Genomic DNA, 24,755 nt, shown 5'->3' with positions numbered 1-24,755 from the left:
TTTATATACGGTCCCCCCTGTCCTCTAGCTTCCGATTATAAAATTGTTGCTCTGTGTCTGTGTTTTCTGAGCCGAACGAACTCCGGTCTCTCGGGCTTCGAGTCCCCGTGGGGGCAGTGATGAATTTTCTTCCTTGTAATCTTCATCTCCACAAATAACCAGTCTTTCGATGAATCTTGTATTGTAAATCTTATTTATATTTATCTAAATAGTGCGACTATATGCATTTTTTACACACAATCTGCTTAAAGCTTCAATAGAAATTATTACAAGTAAAAGCTCGCTTCGGACGAGTTAGTCACGGGCTTCTGCCAATTAATTTCCAGCGCAAGAGGTTAAATATGTAAAATAGATACAACACTATACTATCCATAAATTTTATCAAACGAAATTTCGCTGTGGGACCCATCAGAACTCATTCTAAAGACATTGACGAATAAAGAATCCGTGACGAATTTTTTTGGCCCTACTGTACTGAAAAAAAAATTTAATTTATCCGTGAAACTTTTCTCTTCTCAAATTTCTTCATACTTCAACATGAGACATTAAATTCCTCTTATGATACGACGTGCCCTGTCCACTCAGACCATAAAACAAAGACGGTATCTATTGCAGTCTTCCTGAAAAAAAAAGAAAAGAATAACAATACTGATAAGACATTTTTTTTTGGTGCCAAGGGGTTGCTTGTCACATAAATTTAAAAAAATTATGGCAGTGATTGGCTTTTTACCACACATTACGCGTTTTTTTATTCTTTTCGTAAGAAAAACTTCGAGAAGTAGTAAAGTGACCTCGATGAGGTTATTATTTCTTAACGACTTTCGATGATCGATATTGAAGAGTTGAGTTTAAAAAGACACCAATAAAAAAATGGCATCTTTAATAAAAATCTCGAAACTTGTTGAGAAAGTGAAGGTTTTATTTCGGGAGTTAATGAAGCCTTTTTTTATAGGTTTTTTTAATGATCTTTTTTATGTTTCTTTAGTGGTTTCATAAAATATATTAATTTCAATATACTGAACAGCTTTATTACCAAAAAATATGGCATTTTTTGATCGTTATAAAAGGAGCTTTTCTTTAGGAAGTATATGTATTAGTTTGTATTTAAATACAAGGAAACCTAGATATAACGATAGTCTGTGGACCAAGAAAAAATATCATTGTAGAGACGTTATCGCTATATCGAGAAGTAGTCTAGTAGTATTACTATCAGTCGCCATCAAATTTATGCTTTTGGCATCTCTTTGTAATTGGCGTTGTTGGTACTACTATGAAATGCATTTATAGAAACAAAAAGTTATAATTGACCAATTATAACTGTGGTGGTCGAGTGGTTATAGTGCCGGACTCGTGATGCGAGGATCCGGGTTCGAACCCCACAGTGGTGGTCGGCTGAAGTTGGTTTTCTGTGGTTCCCAACTTCAAGGCGCAAATGCGAGCCGATCTCCCCGTTAAAAAGTCTCGCCACAGAGAGCAACAGTCCTACAACGGTAAATCATTCAACCATAACACTTCACTCATAGTTAGTAAAACTGGGGGCAGATGACAGCACTGCACATAACAAGCATTACACGGAAACAAACTTTACGTCAGGTTGCACTACACGTACACTCCCGCATGCACCGATTCGTTAGGGGGTTACCGCGGAGGGGGGAGGGAGCATGTGTGGTGTAGCAGTAGTAGGTAGGGGCTCGGGGATCCATGATGTTCTTAAGTCAGTGCCACTTACTTTCGGAAGGTAGGTAATCCAAAACAGGGCCGCAACTAGGAGGGAGGGGGCAGGTGGGTTTGGTGCCCAAGGCGCTGGACGAGAAGGGGCGCCGAACTCACCCTTTAACTGCTTCTTCTACAAGGCAAGGAGCGTCAAAATGCTGGCTTGCCCCGGTGACAAACTATCTAGTTGCTGTCCTGGTGCAAAATACCGATGTCATAAACACCCTTGAAAGAACAAACACTAGTGAGGGATTCAAAAGTATATCAAAGATGACTTTGAGTGAAATATAAATAATATCGTTTGTAGGGGTTTATAAAAATATCGCCAAAAATATGTTATAGAGGGATTTATATGTAGTGAAGGATATCGTTGTATCGAGAGGAGTTCAACATTATACTATAGTCAATTCCAGATAAGATTTGAAAAAAAAAGAATCGTTGTAGAGGCATTTACCGTTATAATGATATGGTTGTAGCGAGGTTTCACTGTATGTCTGTTTTTCGGCTAGTTTATTCGTACCAATGATACGTTATAAATTCCAAAGCTGATTAGTCTGAGACACGTAAGCGTCTAGAACCAATTCCGGATAGACACACGAATGTATTAACGATTGACTTGAATCCAAATCTGCCAAGTCAGAAGCTCGAACAGGGTGCCAATCAATTTGGCAGCCACGTGGCGTTAAATCCTTATTCGTTCAGTCCTCCGGTGCTTTCTCTTCCTTTCGCAAGGAATTCTCTGGGAATTAATATCAGGGTCCAAGAGGATTTATAGTCTCTTAATACTTAATTATAGCTCCTTATATCCTTTCTTGCTACCGTAGGGAGATTCCGGTGGATGCCCACTAGTCTCCGTAAGTATCACCAGTCTTTTGTACAAGTTCATATCCTTTTTTGAGGAAAGATGGTGAATTTTTCGTATGTGTTGGAGTTCTGCAAAATAGCAAAACTATCACAGGGAAATTATATGTGTATCACATACGGGAATTCTGTGGATTTTTTTCATTGTCAAAGTGCAGACAGCTGATATTTTCACAGCAAATATAAATAAACTTTTATGCTTATTGGGTAATTTACGAAAAAAAAAGGTACAAATACAAATAAATACAAATAAAATGCCACAACAGGCAAAATGCCCAACGAGGTGGCTGAGAAAAAGATGCCTATTACAAACATGGACGTCATATATTTCAAAAACACAGCAACCCAATTAAAAACACAGTCAAAAATTAAAACACACTGGTAGTGTCCATGGTACCCACCCCAAGAGAGATTTTACTGCAATATCAAATTATACATATATATATACACAAAAGGAAAAGGAAAAAGAAATTGAATTTTAAGAGAGTGAAATAGAAGCTATGCAGTGGGTCTAGCAGAATTTCGTCAGCTCTGCTCCCTACCTCTTAACACATATTGGGATCACACACGTAAGCGGGGGGAGGGGGGGGGATCTCGTGAACAGACAATCAAAAATTAATTTTTTTGCTGCAAAAAAACTTTTTTTAAAAATTAAAATTTTGGAAGAAAATACCTTTATATGTCTTATTATAATCAATTTCTGTTAATTTCAATGCTATTTGAAGGTTAAGAACTCAACCCCCCATGGAGCTGACGTAATACTTGAATGACCCCTATGATGAATTTCTGGTTTTTCAACAGACATTTTGCACGCCCCCTCCCCCAGTATCACACCTAAAAGTTGCAAATAATAAACAAAACTTAGCGCACTACTACAACACACTTTATCGTTTCCAAAACGATCGCGGTTATGCAACTTAGGCTGTAAACACGACTACTGCATCTCGTCCGGCACTACATATAATTTCTGACAAGAACTTTGTTCCCACCTAATATATCCAAAGGAATTCAGTTCTTGTTTGTCTATGTTTTTCATGATAACTAATTAAATTATACAGTATGTTCTGTTAATGGACCGACAAACTCAGAGGGTTGTTAGTAGACATCAAGAGGAACAAAAATTGCAATGGAACATGGTGTCGCAAACAACGTTGAGAGGGTGAAAATAGCGAAAAACGCATGCAGTCTCTGAGTACAGAGGAGACGAAAGGTAGGTGTCAGTTGATCGCTGAATGCGTTTGTGGGTTCGCTCACCATATATGACGTCTCACCATATCCTATGGGGATCACTTTAAATCACTCGTTTTGTGATGCTTGTGGACAGATCTCATAGCACGGATCGTCGTCGCTGCGGCAGACATCAAAAGCATACTTGGTATCTTCGAGAGCATCCGGGAATCGTTTTTACGTTAGTTGTAGACTGTGCAATGATGTCAGCGGTAGATACTTCCAACAACACTTGTAATAATTAATCAAATAAATATTTTTGTAGTTATTATTGTACTTTTTGTCGTTCCAGCGTGACGTCGAAACCTGCATGTGTTTTTCACGATTTTCACCCTTTCAACGTGATTTGCGACAACATGTTCCATTGCAGTTTCTATTCCGCTTGATGCCTACTAACAACCCTCTGAGTTTGTCGGTCCATTAACAGAACACCCCGTATATACGTACACGCATACGTATACATAGTTTGTAACAAAAACTTTCCATCAATTTTATTTTCTCAGCAATTTCAACTCATTTATCCTGGGAGATATTGGATTTTTGTCGGCCAGCTGCTGAAAGTCGAGGGAAAATATTACGTTCAAGTGAGTTACATTTCACCTTCCTACCTTTTTATAAGACACTTTTTTTTGCATATGAATTTTTGTTATGAAACTTTCGATTGTTTCATCCTATCCTACTGTATCACAGTTAGTACGCAAATATGATAGAATTTCCATGTTATGTAAGTATCGTGTTGAAGGTCTGCCTGAAGGCCGATAGTCCACGTGAAGCGACTTGAAGCGATAATCAAGTCGCACGAAGTTGTCTGTATTCGTACGACTGATCCCATTGCACAGAGAAAATGAGAACGTCAATCATTAGCAACGATTTTCAGCTGGTGATTTCCGGCTACACCAGCAGACGACAGAAATTTCCGATTCAAATGGGATCTTGCGCTTCTTGCCGCATCTGCGCAGATGCAGTACAGTTGTTAAATCTTTTTCCGCTCCATTTCCTCTGTTGTTTTCATAGTCTCCTCGGTACTCTTTTTTTTCCCCTTTCCCGCGTGAGCATGGAAACTGAAAATTCATAATCACTGTTCATGGGTTGTGATGATAAGTTATAATCAATTAAATAACATTATTTGTTTATTTATAATCATAATGGTTTCTCCGAGTTTGTATGAAATGCTTCGTTAAGTATGAACGTTTCAGTATTTCCTCAAGATTATTTAACGAAGAAACTCGTCTGCATGGAGTGCAGTCGTGAACTGAGTAGAGTGTACAGTTCGCTCTTAGTGGGCGAACGACTTCAGACGCCCTTTGACAGCGGGCTCAATGTCAGCTGTTGCCACCAGCTCGCAGCTTGCTGTAGCTTTCAATTCCGGCCTAAGAAGTGTTCTTGCTACAAGGTTTGATAGCATTTGCAAAGCAAGGGGAGCCAATCATTCACTGAAGGCCGTATATGTGCTAAGATAAAAAATTAGTTTTTTTTATGTGGTTTCCTTGCTCTTTAACTTTTTTCCAATGGAAAAGTTATTGCCCTGTCTTATCTGAGCTCAACAAAAATAAGAATCCACGTTTGTAAGTGTAAATATAAACGGAGATATTTGAATTAAATAAAACTGAAAATGAGGGAAAGAACAGCATATTTTATGGGAAAGACTTGAGAAAAAACAAAACGAAAAATTGAAAAACAGAATGAAAAATTGAAAGATTCTTTCAAGTATGAGTTTATTAAATCATTTCTAAATTCCTAGATGCCTCCATCAACTTTCAATGAGCAATATCTCGGCGAATATTGCACTTAGAAACGTGGATTTCTTTTTGTGCTGACGACATAAAAAATTTCTCTTTAATAGAGTTATAAAGTTATGTTATGAAAGAGTGATTTTAAAAGCTAAATTAACTTTGTTATAAATAATGAAAATTATATCGTACGATTCAATATATCATAGTTTACAGGTAGTGATAAAATACGCGCACACTACCAGAAAAGTAGTGGAAACAAATCGTAGCTTAAGAAATATATGAAGGAACTCACATTTCTTTCAGTACTGGGCACTTCTTTTATCCGATTCTCTGATATTAACTCGAAGGACAAGACAAGGAGTGCTCCTCGTGCTCGAAAACCCCTTGATGTTAAACGAAGTGAGGCAGATATCATTCGATGTGCCCCGATGTGGTAAGAAAAAAAACACTTATTTCCTCTTGTAGACCGATTATAGACCGATTCCCCGCTATATTATATCTGCAGTTTTTGAATATTTTACATTGCTCAACATGGATTTTGTTCTCAAAGATATTTCAGCGATTTTTGGATGATTTTGGAAGGACGCTGATTTCGAATTTGGCATTGGTTTCGTGAGATTGGCTCTAGTTTTTGACATGAAGTGAAAATTAATTTTATTAATTTTCAACAGTAATACCTAAGCAGCATTCATAAGAATATTCATTATCTCAAAACCTGCAGGCAATTCGGCAACACCAGCACCAATTTTGAAATCATCAGCCTTAATATACCCTAAAACCATTGAACATGGAAATGTTTTTTTTCATTTATTGAGCAGTGTTATCAAACAAAAAGCTTCATTTATTGACTTCCAAACAGTCAAACATAATCAACAAATATTTCTGTTATTTACAGAAAAAGAGTTCCACATCACCTACCAGAATAAAAAAGTAAGTAGGAATAAAACTTCCATTCATTTTGAGTTTCTTTATTAATTTCGTGTAATTATCGTTGATAGAAAATCAAGCTTGAGAATAATCAATATTCAAAAAAAAATGCAAGTATATATTTTTATAATTAATTTATATACAATGTTTGGTAAAATGAATGTTGAAGTATAGTATCTCGTTATTAGGTGAAATGCTAAAAATTTTCTTGCTCCAGAATTTTTAGGCATTTCATTCTACGTCAAGTTTTCGAGAACTTTCTACTTTTGTATAAATGAGATGTTGTTTTGATAGTTTCTTCCGGGAAAAGTCTCAGGTGGAAGAAATTCGTTTCTCGAAATGGCGAGGAAAATAAAAAAAAGTAGAAATTCCTCTACCTGTAAACAGTCATTGGAAAAGAGAAATTCAATACTTCGTCCTAAAAGATCTTATCACACGTGAACAGAACGAGCTCAAAATACTCGACGTAATTTCGGTATTTTTCCGTCGGTCTCTCGAAGTTGTTATAAAGAGGCTCAAGTAATTTTCTATCATCTTAAGGATAAATTTTCACAAAGATTATCAAAAGTTATTTCTTTCTTCAAATTTCTATGTCTATTTTGAAAAGAGATTCCACAAAAGTCAAGAGAGTGAAAATTCAATGGGATGTTCAAGTATTAGATATTTATTTTTGGAATAATTCGTGTATGAGGTACTCGAGAAATTTTCCGAACTAAAGACCAAATAGAATGAAATTAATATCAACATCTACATGAAACCCATTTGTGATAAAACCAGAGTAAATGGTGCATATATTGTTTTTTAGGAACTAAGGTTGGTATGTATGAGTGACCATAAAACCCGTATTTAGTGGGCTAACACAACCACCCGACGTATTCGTATTTGTTTGACTGTTTTTATATTAATACCTCGATTTAGAGGGTGTCTCATAAATTAGTAAGTTTTTAAAAATCCATTAAAAAATGAAGCAATGCGTATAATTAAATGCAGATTGCTAAACACCCCGAGGAAGGGGGCGGGGTTGTTTGTGAACAGAAAAAAAATTGATCCGAATTTTTGTCGGTAAAGGGTCGTCTGCACGAAAGCAAATCACAGATTTCTGGACCTGAACCATTTCTTCAATCTCTTCTGTATCCGAGACGTTTGTAAAGCTTCAGTCGGGGATTCTGCCGCGGTGGTGGTCGGTTGAAGTTGCTTTTTTGTGGTTCTCAACTTCAAGGCGTGAATGTAAGCCGATCTCCCTTTTAAAAAGTTCCGCCACAGAGAGCAACAGACCAACAAACAATACAAATGTACAGTAATTCAATCATAACACATCACTCACTTCCCTTCTGAAATATAGATGACGACACTTAAAAATCTAACACAACACTACATACGCTCTCAGACTGTTAGGTACACACACACAGTTACACTTCTGGTACCACTCACTAGGTAGTAAATCGCCCATAGATGGTGATAGACCTGAGTTGTACTCGGTTTGAAAGAAAAGAAACTCGGGGATTCTCTTGGCTATGAGGTAAAACCACTTCACCTATAGTGCTTTATTCCCCGATGCCAACATCACTATGAAAACAGTATGTCAGCGCCAGCGTCAATCAAGAAAATTCAGAAAAAAAACGGTTAATTGTACACCCTGCATTTTTTATTGGACTCTGATTTGCATATTTTTTGTGTTTTGGTTTCTTGTAGCGCCCTCTATTTAAAAAGTTTTTGACTGTTTTCTCTCCCTTCGCCTAAGAATAAATTTTTTATCACAAAAATGAGAAACCTGCCTGGTTTTAATTTATACAAAAATTGCCACGTTTTTGACAAATAAATTCAATTGGTCGAATGGTCGACGCGTTTCGGCTCTTAAATGGAGAGCCGTCATCAGGAACCCTTCGGACGACCAGACGCGCGTGGACATCACCCCTCCACGACTCATTCGTGTGAATTCTGACCACGAGGTCCTGATGACGGCTCTCCATTGAAGAGCCGAAACTCGTCGACCATTCGACCAATTGAATTTATTTGTCTTAAAAACGTGGCAATTTTTGTATAAAATAATTTTTTAGCAAAATCCATTCAAAAGAAAACTACTTGAATTTTAATCAATTTGTAAACTATTTACAAATTTTTGGGACTCCTTGCATTTCATGTATGGTATTAACGAAGAAAATCATTATCGTTTGCTGAAATCGCCATAGATTATTTGCAGGATTTTTACGACTGTAAATGTAAACTCACTTAAGAAATGCATTTTAATTGAGTATGGATTTATTTCTCAATTTAAATGGATTTTTAGCCGTTTATTTATAACTTATTGCGCGATTTTTTTGTGATAATTAGCAAGTTTTGGTGGCACCAATCTGTGACCGTCGACGAAATATGGCCACCTTTCAGATCTTGTTAACAAGTCGTTATTATAGCAGTTTGACTTGACGTTGATCTGTATGGCCTTGTAGAAATGAGTTTTATGGACCGGCAGTTCTGGGTTAGAGGTCTATTAAAAGTACCGTCATTTTGTGATGGCTTGAAATCGTCGATCCCGGTGTAATTTACCACTGCGTTTTATTAAACCGTTCATCACGTCCAGAGAAAATTATTCTTGTTCGAAATAATCCAAAAAAAAAAATTCATTATTTTCAGGATGATATATTGAGTGAAGAAGTTGCTTCTTCAGGTCAGAAAATTTGTCATCAGCCAATGAAGACTTTGGTTTTTCGAGCTTCGTCTTTTGCTCTAAAACTCGTCTGGAGAAAGATGCTTACGAAACAGATACGGGAGTTGGCAGTGACTAGTCGTGCCGGAATCGAAATGCCGCTCACTCGTAGTGACGAGTCGTTGCTTCAAATGCGACAGGTAAGAATGGGTGATTTCTGAGGATTTTTTTGTATACGTGGGCGGATTGAATATAAACCGGGATTTCATTCCAGAAAAGTAGGGATAGGATGATATTCGTTGATGGAATTTTTGTATTGTAATGTAGAGACTTACTTTTAGAAGGGATTTTTCAAAAATCAACCCTTTAGGAGGGATTCCGATAGTGTTAAGGACCAATCATCACTGAAACGATAAATATGAAATTTATTCAGTATTATATTTTATAATGTAGATACCCACTAAGACGGGATTTCTGAAAATTTATCCCCCCAAGGGAAATCATGGGGGGGGGGGGATAATCATGAGCGTAAAGGCTACTTGTAGTTAGTGTAGATGTCTGCAGTGTCTTACCACATCTCGTCACCTGCAGCAGCTCGCATCTGTACTCAAGAGCACAGTGAGTGCGCATCAGCTGCGCAACGAATAATTAGAAAATTTCTGGCTAAAAAGGGAGGTGTTAAACCACCCTAAGAGGAGGTGTGAAGCGGGGGGGGGGGTGAGAGGAAAAAATATCCTCCAGCAGCAACCATTGAGGATGTTTTTTTTCTTTGTCTCACTCATTTCTCTGCTGAAGAATGAACACGCTCTTTCCATGATGAAGGCCACAGAGGATCATAAGCCATATTTACGTGGTCAGATAGTACAGCATTAGCTATGGGACAGCTCTGTCCATCATTGAGGTTGCCCTAGACCCCGGAGTACCAAAAGTGTCTGCTAGTGGGTGTTGCCGCTGTCGTGGTCGAGTGGTCAGTGAGGGAGTCACATCGCGAGGATCCGGGTTCGAACCCCACCGGCGCCACACTGGTGGTCGGCTGAAGTTGGTTTTCTGTGGTTCCCAACTCCAATGCGAGCCGATCTCCCCGTTAAAAAGTCTCGCCACAGAGAGTAACAGGCCTGCCACCTGACAACGCGATGAGTCCCTGGCGTTCATTCATGCTAGCGGGTGTTCATGCAATTCTCCACGACAATGCAAGGCCGATCACTGCTACATTAACAACGGAATAGCTGAAAGCGGTTGATTGATCAGCTTTGGAACATCCTATCTACAGTCCGGATTTATCTTATCCACCGACTTCATTTGTTTGGACCGCTTGAAAAAACATTGTGAGGACAGCGATTCGAAGATTATGCAGGAATGGAAGAGCACTTGTCGAATTGGCTGCACACATATTCTCTCATTTCTTGGAGGAAGGGATTTAAAATCTGCCAATTTGTTATGAAAAATGCACTTCAGAACTTAGAGATTATGTTGAATCTTTCTATTCCTTTTAAGAATTATAAAATAATTCCAGTTCATATTAATGTGCTGTCGAACTTATATGCCCTCATTTAATCATTATTTTTAACTTACACGTGTCTTTTTTTTCAATTAACATCATTTTACACATATTATTGCAGGACGATGGTATGTCTCTGACGAAATCCACATCACTGTCAGGTAACGAACTGAAAAACAAAAATCATTCAGATAGAAAGGGTATGAGTTTCAACTTGAAATACACAAAAAGCAGTTCAACAAAATGTGGTTCTAAGTTATGCGAGCACGGCAGAAAATTGTTATCCATCTGTGATTTGTGCGAAGATCAGGCTGATGTGGAAGCTGTTCTCAAAGAAACTTCGTTCAAAGGAGACGATGAAGACCAAAAGAAAGCTCCCATTTTGTACATAGACTCTTCGGAAGATATCAGTTCCGGTACAGAATCTAACATTTACGCCGAAGATAAGAGCTCTCTCCACAAGGCCACATCCGAAGATATGGCATTGGACGACGCCAGTGGATACGGGACCACCACCACCAAAGGTTATAATATCTCATCCTCAAGTCAAGTGAGAACGACCGATAAGATTACTCAAACAGATTTGGCCTGTTCCCCGTCTTGCGTATTGGTCAAGAAAGATAGAGTTTCAATAGCAAAAAGATGTGCCTTACCCAGATTCGGCACTTACGAAAAATTGGCGGAATCTGATCGTCACAATCGGAACAGCCAGTCTAAACTTCCACGCCTGAGAATGGGGACATCGTTCTGTCATAAGAAGAGCGAATCATTCAGCAATACCGTAGATACATCGCAAGAAAAGGCGATGTCTGTTTGTCCCAAAAAAGAAATTGGTCAGGCTTCTACTTCATCATCGTTACGTCATGAAGAGTCGCAAGAAGACATGTCAGCCACATCAAGTTTGCCTGAATTGTCATTGTTCCGCTTCAGAGTGAAAGGCGTGATGAAGCCGACTGCTCTTGCTAAAGACTCGCCAAAGGTAAGTCTCTTCTTTCATTTCAGTTTTGTTTTGCACAATGAATAGATCTATTTCATATACACATTCCAGGTTTTCAGTTACAACTAGTTTCCATACAATAGCGATTTTTTTTAAAGATTATTTTCGTCTATTCGTGCTTTCTGTAGTAAAAAATTTCCAAAGATTTTTGAGTAGAGACTGTTACTTTCCCGAAATCCTTGATTTTAATATAGAGAATGGTTACAAGTCTACTTTCGCAGAGGAAGATTTTTCGCAGCCACTTGTTATATTGAAAATGGAAATTTTGAATTCTGAAAACCTATACTGATTCCACACGAGTTTTGTGTTCAAATTCCTCACAATCAGGGAAATATCCTTATTATTACTATTATTATGACTTGAATGGAACACATTTTGTTTCCTCATTTTCTCCTCCTTCTAATGTTGTTTCCGTCACTTGTGGTTGTACCAGATGATAGAGAAATATTTCACAAACCCTCATCAAAAAAATTTCAAGTATATTCATCCAAAATTCTGTCGTAAAGCCGGCTTTTCCTCAGAGCCGTTTTTTTTTTTTTGCGCCGCATGGACCGAATATTGGTGAAATGGTTGAACCGCGTGAACCATTTCGCGTCGGCAGAAACGCGTAACTTCATCACGCTACGCGTGTTTGTTTTCCTAGCGTGGTGAATCATTTGTCCTGTCGTCTGCATATCCACGTATTTCTGCAACGGATCCGTTCATAATCCCGACAAGGTCGATTTTTGTACAATGAAAGAGGGAGACTGTAAGGAAGGGAAAGAAAACACAACAAAAGTGTAGAAAAGACGAAACGCGCGGCGCACGACGCATTTGACTCCTCCAGAAGCGGTTGCACATTAGTAAAATGCGTAGGAATAAAACTTATTATGTCGCCATGGCAGTTACTGCACAACTGCAAATACAATCGGCAGAGTAATGACGAAGAGGTTATAATGTGCCACAAGGGTACCTCGGTCAGATGTATTATGGCTTTGGCTTTAGACTTATTAGTTAACCCATTCTAGTTTACATATTACCGCACACAAGCACCAACTGTTAAATTTCTTAAGCAAACTTGGCAATTCAACTGATATTATTGCTGAAAAAATATTTACCAACATCATTCTATATTGACTTTTTCTATGCGGTGCATTAATCAAAAACCGGTCACCTCAATCGAAGAATCACAACAGTTGTATTTTATATTTGATAGGTGACAAAGCAGTAATTCTAGTTCAGTGATGTTTCTTTCATATAATATATGTTCAGGATTCCTCCTTACTGCATTTTACTGGCAAAATGTTTAATCTAGAGGCTTACTTCCAAAAAGGGAAAGGATCCAAATAACGTGTGGAACTCAGATACGTCATTCACGTTGCAAGGGGTTGTATAGTTATAAGAAAATATCTAACGTTTATACTTTTATACGAGCACCCTGTCTTCAAAAACCAAATAAGAAAATTGCTACCTTGTCTCTCCTGAGGCAGAAAAAAAAAATCAGCTTTTCTAAGTGCAACATTCGCTGAGATATTTTAATTCAAAATTATGGGGGGAAAACTGGGAAAACAGTCATAAACTAACGGACAATGTTCTACGGGTTCCGGGATGTTTAAGGGTTCCGTGGCGATTGATCATTCGGAACCCTAAGAAAGTTTTCCGCGGAACACCAGTTGAAAACCCATGCTGTAAAGGGCAATTTAGAATGAATAAAAAAATCTATTTTTTGAATGTTTCAAATGGTATGCGGCCCCCTTAAACAAATAGAAGAAACAAGATATTATAATACGAACACGACAGAGAGTTGCCACGAGAAAAACATATATTACATGCATTTTTTTTTAAATAGCGAGACGAGAGAACAACGTAATTATACGGAAAGAATAGAATTCCACGAAATTCCACTCGTTCGAGTGTCATTTGTTCCCGGCGGAGATGAAAATCTAAATGAGTTGCGGTTGCTCGTTCTCAACGTTAAATATGTTGTTGTGGATTAAACGGAACTCCGTAAATTGCATGCACACAACGAAACATCACACACGAAAAACTAAAAGACGCAGCTGCTATACTCTTTTCGTATTTTTACTGGAATAAGATGATTCCGGTCACTGAACTTCTGCAATGCAATTATTATTATGCAAATGAGATTAAACAGTATAAATAAATAAATAAATAAATTTACACTCCACACACGTGCCGACAATTTACTCAAATTCATCTGCTATTCAAATTTATTAAATGAGTTGTGACGAAAATAGCGATTGTTTTCGCAAATGTTCCGGAAGGAACGAGAAAATGTCATTAGAAGAGTCTTGATAATTGCTAGATATATAAGATAATTAAAAAAGTAAACTTATCTTCAGGACATTGACTTCTTTCTGCCTTTTTTTTTTTATTCCCAATCATCACGAAAAAAAGGGATAAAAACGTGCAAAAAGTTAGAACCATTTCAAGATGGGGGATTTCGGGCCGAAACTACAAGTTTGTTGATGAGTTTCTTCGAGAAAATATACCAACGGCCATTTTTTTGATGACCATTCCTTGGCTATTCTGTCTTGGAAGTGCTAAAGTGACCAAGCTACACTTATGAAAGTTATAAAAAATAACATTTTTTTGCAGTTTTTAATGACAGCAATTCAGTCGTTTGGTGGGAAAGTTTTATTGTTTTCTCAAAGTCCATTTATATATACAGTATATACCGGCAGTACAAAGAATACAAACGAGTGTCGTGGGTACCATGTGGAATGATAAGATTACAGCCGTGAGGGCATTGAACCTATTTCGTGTCCCCTATGACCATTTTTTTGGTAGGAATCTCGCGATCTAGGAATCACCACATCACGGTTAATGTTTCAGAAATGCTCATGTCTGGAGGCGTTTGTTAATCGTACAAGACTTTCATGTTCCCGTTTGCAGCACTTGAATGGAGAATAAGTCGATGCTTATTAGATATTCATTGAGAATGCACAGGGTGTTTCAGATAGGACTCACTTACTTTGAAATTGTACAACTTGGAAACAGGGATTGATAGAAAGATGAAACAAGAAGTTTATTTGATCGGGCAGATCTGATATTTTAAATACACCGGTTTGGTCCTTTCCATATTGAGCCATACTGCCTTTCGCAAAAATTTTTGAAATCACGTTGCAATGGATTTCTAATGGTTGAGTTGTCTGCAAGGACATGCAAAAGTGAAGAGTGGAGATTAAAGCAGCGTTCTTCAACCGCTGGTCCGTGGACCGGTGCCAGTCCTCCGCGAGAATTTCCTGCCGGTCTGCAAAGCATTTCGCCCGACATGTAGCCACTTTATCATTTTAGATTTAATAAATAAAATATAGTTTATAGAGTCGAATCCCGTTAAAATGAACTAGAGTCTGAAGAAATCACATCATTATAAAGGAATTTCTAATTTTACGATTTTCTGGAAAAGTTCTTACTTAACATAAGTTTGAGGTAAATAATATTTTTTTTTTATAAAAATAACGTGTGAAAGCCGAGGAAACAACAAATTCCTCTAAAAGCAGGGGTCTTCAACCTGTCTCGAGTCACTAGCACTACTCTAAGTCCATTATCAAACAAAAAGCACCCCTTACGGCAACTTTGACCTACTCATGCCTGAAATTTACATAACTACAATCCTTGAATGAAATTTCTACTTGATGTTTAATTGAAGCGTGGATCGAGTGCTGTCTGTCACAAAGTCTGTCATAAGTATTTTCAAAAATACTTATTTTCGCCATATTCATTTACTTTTTGGCAGGACGCAATATTTTTCTCCCATTTCCGCCAGTCCACCGTTGTAAAAAGATAGAAGAACATTAGTTTGAAGCCGCTTGAAAAGCTTAAATTGCGGTTAGTTTTCCAAACAGGCGTGTTTACAATTCCAGGCCCCTTTTCTGGCCATCAAACGTACTACTTGTGTAACATCTATCTCTGTTTGTAGTTGATTTTACACTGCTGGACAAAAAAAATTTTTTTTCATGTTCTTAAGGAAATTTTAAAATTTTAGGGATATATTGCGGCTGCTGATTCCGAGTCTGGCATTGATTTTGTCAGATCGGCTCTAGTTTTGAGATAATGCATAAGGCTACTCTAAAAAATGTGATTTGCGCGTTGTTTATGCATTAACATTGAAATTTAATTTTCCACTTTATGTCAAAAATTAAAGCTAATTTGACAAAACCAATGCGGATTCGGTATCAGTGCCCCAAAATCATCCTAAAATCACTGAAATATCTTTGTCAATGATTTTACCGTATTTATTTATTTATTTATAACGCACAGTTTCAATGGGATTTGTACGTTGCTTATGGTGTTGTTATTGAAATTTAATTTTCAGTTTATTTCAAAAACTAAAGCCAGTCTGACAAAACCAATCCCAGATTCGGAATCAGGACAAACTCATCTTAAAATAATTGAAATATCTGTGAGAACAAAATCAGTGTTTTATATACTATTATGTGATAATTTATATGATAATGTGATTCGTCTACAGTTTTGAAATGATATAGTAAAGCTCAGCCGTTGGCCGGCGAAGGATTGAATTGCTGAGGCTATATTCTATATTCCTTTTTCTCTATATGAAAACACCGCATGCGACAAATATTGCACAATTCGTGAAACTCAATTCAATGAATATTTCTCCATAATGGCATTAAGTTCTATAGAAACAAAAATTCTTCCGACATTGCGACTCGGAATTATCCATCTATTGTCTTCGTGTTAATCAAGTACATCAGTTAGTGGAACTGACATGGTATATAGTAAGAATAAATAGTGTACCGTTTGATTTCCGTCTCGCGAAGTGTCACCGATGAATCGAATTAATGAAGTGAATCGCCTGTTTTCTCGTTAGAATTTGTTTCAATATAAACCATGTTTAATTTTAATTGAACTTGAGCGTGAAGAGAAATTTTCCCGTTACACCAATCAAATTAGAGCTGTCCCGTATTTTCCTCTCCTTCACGTCCTTTGGAATTGAAATGCTTCTGGCGTGAGAATAATTAGCCGTGAAATTCCGGTCGGATGGATTTTTTGACAAGAGAACATTCAGGAATTTTTCACTCCCAGGAGAAATCCTTCGAGTTTTAATTCTCCCGGAAATTGCAATTTCTTTTTTCTCGAAATGCACTATTTTTCCTATGCTTAGGAATCAATTGCACATCTACTTATTTTTCAGAGTTTTTTTTGTTCGTGGAAATTTACATTTGACAGTCTCAAGAGCCAATGAAGATCCCTTCATTGCTTCCGGAAAATGTTTAGTCTAGAAATTATTTGAAAAATAAGTGTTTATATATATCTGTCGAAAATTTAAATTGTTGTCCCAGTTATGAATTCATACACGTGGACATGACACATCTCTTACGATATTTTAATAGGCGTCTACGTTTATAAGTTGTTGTTTTCGAAAGATTCGTTTAAAAACAGGAAGTGAATTGGACTTATTACGGCTACATTTTTGCTTTAAATGAAAGAGCAAAAATTATGGTTGTCACGGATGAGTTTTGTTTTTTTGTTTTCATATATGGAGGTATTTGTTCGACTCGGGACTTGGTACTTGAGAGGTTTCGGGCCAGATGGGACACGTGGGTAAATAATTCTTTGGTCATTGGACCATTCTGACCAAGGCTGCAACTGACATAAATTCCGTCTTAGGATAGTCCACTATAAGTGCCAAAACCGCAGGAAACTGTTTCTACTATGGACATTCCCCTCATCAATCCAGCTTCCAATAATGGTCAGAACATGATATCTCCAAAAAGAAGGTTTTTTTGATATAAAAGTAAGTCTTGTTAATTATAACTAATTAGAAGTAAGGTAAATGCACAAATACGAGTGTACGGCTAAACAATATGTTGATGTATGATGTCTTCATTGGTATTTGTGTGTATGATTTATTTTTGATTTTTTAAATGACAATGAAAATGCTTGTATCTCAAAACTGTGATTTTGGAGGTGTTATGTTCTGACCAAACATCATAGAATTATTATAATTGGATAAGAGAGTTTCTGATCCGAGATTCCTATTTAGGTATCGAATTATCCCGTGAAAATAGTAATACATTTTCGTCTTTCTCCTTTATATGCTTTAGATTCAAAATTTCAGGAAAAACATTTGGAGGTATCCGAAAATTTTGCCTCCGACATTTCGCCCCAGTACGTTTCGTCCCCCGAAATTTCGGTCCTGACATTTCGCCTTCCCTGATCGTATGAGTGACTCAGTGAGTGACCAAGTAAGTGAATAACTGTATGAGTGACGATATAAGTGAGTGAGTGGCCGTATGGGCGATGAGTGAGTTTATTTCTTTCAAACCGAGCACAACTCAGGCCTGACGCCATGGGAAATTTGCTACTAATTGAGTTGTGCCAGAAGTGTGAATGCGTGTATAGTGTTGTGTGTGAATTTTTAGTGATGCCATATCTATATTTAAAACTGTGATTGAAGTGTGTAATGATTGAATATTTGTGCCGTTGTGGATCTGTTGCTCTCTGTGGCGAAACTTTTCACGGAGAGATCAGCTCTCGCATTCGCACCTCAAAGTGAGCGACTGCATGAGTGACCGAGTGAGTGCGTTACTGAGTAGATGAGCGATTTTATGACTAACCGAGTGAATGTGTTACTGAGTAGATGGGTGATTTTATGACTAACCGAGTGAGTGTGTCACTGAGTGGATGAGTGATTTTATGACTAACCGAGTGAGTGTGTTACTGAGTAGATGAGTGATTTTATGACTAACCGAGTGAGTGTGTTACTGAGTAGATGAGTGATTTTATGACTAACCGAGTGAGTGTGTTACTGAGTGGATGAGTGATCTAGTGATGACGTCTGGTGAACTTTTTTTGCCCTCGCACGGGACAATTTCCAGCTGGATTGTTGAGGGGAATGTCCATAGTAGAAACAGTTTCCTGCGGTTTTGGCACTTATAGTGGACTCTCCTAAGACGGAATTTATGTCAGTTGCAGCCCTGGAAGCACTAAGTTTGGATTTTCAGTGGAACCAAATGATGTGACGAATTTTAGAATTTTAAACAGACATTTCACACGTCCCGTATTACACCTAAAAACTGCAAACAACAAACAAAATTTTGCGCACTACTAGAACACACTTTATCGTTTCCAAAACGATCGCGATTACTTAAATTAGGCTGTAAACACGATTACCGCAGCTCGTCTGGCGCTATGCTATCTATCATTTCTGGCAAAAAGAACTCTTCTCTCCACCTATAATGTGCAAAAAAGAGACACATAAGTTTGACGGCGATCCTAAGTTCTGAAACAGTTTGAATTGAATCATATATTTTTTTCAGAAAAATCTTATAAAAAATCGTTTCGTCAAGTCGTAAACCTTGCGAGGAATCAAACGATCCGATGACCGAGGATAAAGCTTCCAAGCTGAAGGATGCACAAAAGAGCTTCTCAAAAACTCACGCGACCGGGAAATATTCCCAATATATGACTGCAGAGCTTTTTTTTTTCAAAAATCCCGCAGACTATTTCTACAAAAAAAATCTGAAGAAAATGTTTCCGTTACATAACTCTCTTCTCAGGTTTTGAACTTTTAGTGGGAAAAAGTCAGACGCAAAATAATTGAAGTAGAGAAACGCAAAAAAAAAGGAATAACTTCTTTACCCGATGGGGAATCAAATCGTAAAAAAATACCGGAGATGAACTTTTAGCTGCGGGCATATTTCACTGGAATGATACGATTCCAGAATCAATGCCTGTATCCTATAAAAATATGCGTATATCCTGGATTCTTATTTCTTTTTTTTATGGTATGAGAGCAACGCACTGACTTTACATCAAGCAGGAATATATAAATAAACGTGAAGTATCTGAGAGATGGTTCAGCAATGCTTTAAATAATTTCTTCGGAATAAGAGAGGTCTTCTGAAAAACCATTAAAACACATAATGCATACATAACTGATGTAGTATTTTTCATGCTATATAGGATTGTGCCTGAACAGAAAATTCAGTCTATTGAAGAGGATTTTGCATTGCGTAATCATAATAACGCTAAATAATTTGAGCTTTATTGTTCCCGTTATAAGCAATGTGAATTTTTTATTCGGATGATTTAATCATTTTGTCGACCGACCAACTCGCGAGCAAGAAATCAAACCGAAGCATTGATCACTACTAGTACTACTTGAGCGTACAATGCACCTCGGTAAGCATTCTTACGTCGAATTTCTAACGAATCAATACATGTGGGAATGTGTGTTCTGAATATTTATGTTTTGTTATTGAATCTGTTCGAGTATGCTTGTTATCTGAAATTACAGTAGACTCCTGGCGGGCTGCTTATAAACAATCCCTGCATTTCTAGCTATTGTAGAAATTTATCGCATCGTGATTGGACACATTTAATTGCGTTCGAATAAGACATCCACCATTGGAATAATGGTTATAGTACGAGACTCACGTACCGCGAAGGTTGTATGTTCAATTCGGTCTGAAACCCATCCAAATTTTTTCCCATCCTCCCATCTTTGTTGTCATTTACTGATTCACTATATATATATATATATATATAATGTTTCTGTTTCTGATTTAATCAAATGCGGTTTACGTGCATCGAGAAGACAATAATAACGGCTCGCGAAGCGAATGCCCAGTAAAGCTGGGCCGAGCTATCATTTACTTATTCAATTAAAAAAATGCTTTTATTTTCCGTTAGTGAACTTTTGAAATTCAGTTTCACCCAAAACTTTGACTCTCGTGATGTCTTGCTAACTTTTGCTCGCAGTAACCATCACCGGCGTGCTAATGCTTCCTGTGTTAATAAGAAAGTAGAAACTATAATTACGCCTCCGGGCTATCCGGCCTAATAATGGAAGTGTGTGGGCCGGAGTTCTATAAACACTCACTTCCTACAAGATTCTTCGAAAGACTGGTTATATTTTTGGAGATGATGATTACAGGAAGAAAATTCATCTCTGCCCCTCGAGGACCCGAACCCCGGTCTCTCGTTTACCAACTAAGCTATGGAAACAGAACATTTCTCTTGTGGAGAAATATTCACATTTTCATTTGCCGGAAGAGTGCTCTACTAAGCACTCGTCCGGACCCACAAGAGACTGGGCTTCGTATGCCCGTGGGGGCAGACATGAATTTTCTTTAGGTAATCATCATCTCCAAAAATATAACCAATATTGAATCTTGTATTAACAGGTGGTGGAGAGGACATTTCTACATACTCCCTTCCTACCCACACCCATACCATCAAAAACATTTTTTTTATACAAAAATGTTTTTATTATTAATCCACTCTTATTTCATATTTTCTGACCTCGAACTACACACGTTAAGTACATAATAAATGTTTGTTATGTACTTCTGTGTGAACAGTTCTGTTTTCAAAATTTACTACAGAAAAAGGAAGTCCTAGAATAAAAATATTGCACTTATTTCAAGACAACAGTGATTTTCACCCTCGTGTGGGATCATTTTCATTTACTATTATTGAATGAAGGACCCATTAAGTGTTTTAAAATTGTAATTTATTACTCCAATTTTATGTGGTATGCAAATTATGAAAAAACAACACAATTTGAATTTCATGGGGTGGCAGCGTAGAAATTGACCTTCACTGGAGGTTGTCCATTACATCAAAAAGGGTTAGAAAACACTGTTGTACAGTACAAATGCATACACTTTCGAAATGAACAAAGCATAATTGTAGAACGTAGGGGTTATTTAAACTCGTACTTTTCACTGTAAAATGATTACACAAATGTGAACAGGCAATACTGTAATTCATTAATGTATTATTATTTTTAAACTAGGCAGGATATAGTCGAGAGTTTATTGTACTCCCAAATGTATCGGAGCATACAAATTATTTCGCTATTCCTACTACAATATACAATACACAAAAGGTGCTCACTACCATGCTGGACATGCACCTCGCATAGCTTTCTCTGGGAGTTTTTAACGACTCAGCACAAGCCGAAACTTGTGTTCTGAGTGAATGTTGGAACCAACTTAATGTTGTCAGATTTATGCGTTTCGCGTTCTAGCGGTGCTGTCATGCTTTCAGTATTTTGAAATGAAGACGGTAAATGCGATATACATATGTAAAATTCAAACACACAGACCACAACAGGCAAAATGCCCAAATAGTTGGCGTATAGAGATTTCCATAAAAAATATGGATACCAAAATATAAGAAAAATACAGAAACCCAAAGTAAGAGCAATTATCACGAGAAAACGAATACACACTAAAATAAAACTAATGATTATATGATAAAACACAGTGCTCATAAAAAATTATGTTTGTCTTATCTTAGTATATATTGATGGCTTCTCAATTCATTCCAATATTCTTATCGTATTTCTTTTTAAACGTGCCAATTGCGTCAGAATTCATGAGCCCCGGAGGTAAAGTATTCCATTTATTCATAGGAAGCTGGCACGTGGAGGCCTCTATTAGTTCTTTATAAAACTTTTACCTTTTTCTAAACATCATATGACAGTGGTTCTCAAACTTTTGTTACCAATGGCTCCTTTGCCATGGTTCATCTGAGGCTCCCCATAATAGTTCAGTGGATATTTAAACTTATAAAAAAAACACCTCAAAGCATAAATAGGTGCGAAAATGAATATCTCCAGCTCGCCGCAACGCCCCCGACAAAGGATGGTGACGCTTTTAGTAGCCACGACGCACACTGAGAGAAACACTGTAGGTCGTAGGGAAAGAGAACCTTTAGGTGCCAATAGCCCTCGTAATTTTTTAAGACTGAGATTATGTTCCAGAGATTTTCCAGCGTCTGAAAATGCAATAAAAAAACAACAGATATGTTGTTTCAATATGCTCAAAAAAAACTGACTTCATTCAACTAAACGGCATGAAAAAATAAATTTGAATCTATTTTTGAGAAGCAAAGTGTTCGATATTCTCGAATCATCACAAGCGAACTGTTTCTTATTAAAATCTTTTCAAACTTGGGGGGGAAGGGGTGGAGTTGGTCCCAAACAGATATTTGGCGTGTTTTGAAATCCTTGTGACATAATTCGCAATTTCTCCGTGATTTGCCAATAATTGGCGATGTCTCGTATTTTCTCGTATTTGCGAACCGATTTTCCCGTATTTTTCTCAAGGAAATATGGTCAGACTATTTAGTGACAAATAAATTTAGGCACAAATAAATTATTTTTTAATTAATTGTATTTTTTTGCAACAAAAAGTTATTTTTCCGATTCGTATATAATTGATTTATCGTTAAAAAGTCATTTAATTCCCTTGAGCGAAGTAATTAAAAATTTTTTATCTTAACCCATTTTTGACCGCTCCTCAAATTCATGAAGAAATTGCACAATTTTTTACACGTGGTAACTGGTTACTTAAATAACATTAAGAAACATGAGAAGTTTCAAGAATTAATTAGGATATTAATTTAGCACGTTTTTTTTTGTAGTTAAAGTAAATTTACAAGTAATAAAAGTTAATTAAAATAATTAGTGTTTATGATATTGGGAAACCTCATATATCATGTGACAAAAAAAATTTGAGAAAAAATTATTTTTTCTTATTTTTAAAAAATTAATTTGTTCATGATCATGGGAAGAAAAAAATTTCCAGATCAAAAAAATCAGGATAAAATTTCCAAAACTTTCATTTTTGAAAACTCTAAATTAATATTTATATGAATAAAAAATTGAATTTCTTTGTAAACAAATTTAAAAAAAAATATGGCGCACTCATCGAACCTTTCAATTTCCAAAAATCGTTCGAAAATTTGAATAAAAATGAGTTGGAAATTTTTTTTTTAACAAAGTGTTGCGCAATTGTAACGTCAGTCAAGAAAAGAAAAAAAGGGTTAAAAATATCAAACATATTCCCAAATAATTTAAGAGAACATTTAAATATACGAATCGTTGAACTCAATACAATATCAATATACCTTTTCTTTTGTTTAAAAAACTAATTTAAATGCAAATGTAAGTAGCGTATATGAATGACGCTCGTTATCAAGCTCCAGTAATAAAATAATTAAGCGAACTGCTTCAATTAATATCAAAGAGCAAAAACACGATTCTTCACGACTTCAAAATAATACGATTTATTACATTATATAAACCAACCATAAATCATGATTGCTAGTCTTTTCTGGCGCGGAAACGAAATTATGTGTCTATCCCTATAATCTGATGAAATTTTGATTATAATTTCAATAGTGAACCCAGTATATACTTACCAGAACGCATATTTCGATTTGTAATTAAAAGAATCAGCGGATTAGAAGAAATTCCGTTGAGCTATAATATGTACTAAATTAATTTACTGCCTGAAGTTTTTTTTTTCCTAAATGTCATCAAATTTGAATAATCATATAAAAATCAGAATTTTTTATAGATATAAAATTTATACGGGAAAGAACTGTGTTTCAATTTCAGATAAAATATATACGGGAGTAGTATAACCCTGAGGTTTTCTGGCTTCAATTTCAAACCCTGAGGGTAATAAACATTAGAAATTAATGATCACTGGAATGAAGTAATTAAAATATTTTATCCAAGAAATATCAAACATATTTCGCAATAATTCAAAAGAATACTTTAATACGGATCATTGCATCCAATGATTTAATACTTTCATTTACTGGCAAAATTAATTTAAATATAAATTTAAGTAGCTTACAAATTACACTACTATACGATTAATTCAATTATTAAAGTGATTAATATATATTAATTAATTATTAATTATAATAATTGTTAAGTAATTATTACTACAGTAATTCAATTATTGTCTCAATTAATATCAGAAGGTAACGACACGACTTTTTAGGACTTCCAAATGCGCTCGATATTCCTGATTTCTGGCATCGAAAGCTCATGTTTGATGTCTTTTTACTCTTTATGTTAGTCCACGCATAAAATTCAACATGGAATAAGGTAGATTGACATAGAAAAGGTATTTATTACATTATGCGATCCATAACTAGATCCATAACTACTGCGAGTGTTTTCAGACATAGGCATGCTCAAACTGTTTTGATACCAATTTTTACGACAAATCATTATTTTTTAATTAACCACATCAATGTCAAGGAGAGATACGAGTACTATCATAATAATTATGATCTGTATTTGATCATATTTCAATATTGAATTCACTTTTGTGTTTAAACGTACATAATTTGATTTTTAACTAATTACTACATCAA

The 24,755-nt window shown here is 36.3% G+C and overlaps 1 protein-coding gene across 1 annotated transcript in view; it reads left to right on the top strand.

Moving 5' to 3' along the window:
* Positions 1–11,285: 11,285 nt before the first annotated feature.
* The window catches only part of LOC149087058 (uncharacterized), a 292,357-nt gene continuing 278,887 nt past the window's right edge, over positions 11,286–24,755 (top strand). Inside the window, exon 1 of the mRNA XM_089231284.1 lies at positions 11,286–11,582. Within this exon, the coding sequence (XP_089087410.1) occupies positions 11,337–11,582 (246 nt within the window). The 5' untranslated portion in view covers positions 11,286–11,336. The remainder of the gene's footprint in view (positions 11,583–24,755) is intronic.

Source organism: Pholcus phalangioides, unplaced genomic scaffold (assembly GCF_987345545.1).
Source record: "Pholcus phalangioides strain wild (caught in Gottingen) unplaced genomic scaffold, Ppha-v1.0 ptg000004l_1, whole genome shotgun sequence".
In the NCBI taxonomy this organism is placed as follows: domain Eukaryota; kingdom Metazoa; phylum Arthropoda; class Arachnida; order Araneae; family Pholcidae; genus Pholcus; species Pholcus phalangioides.
This window is presented reverse-complemented; position numbering and strand designations above follow the sequence as displayed.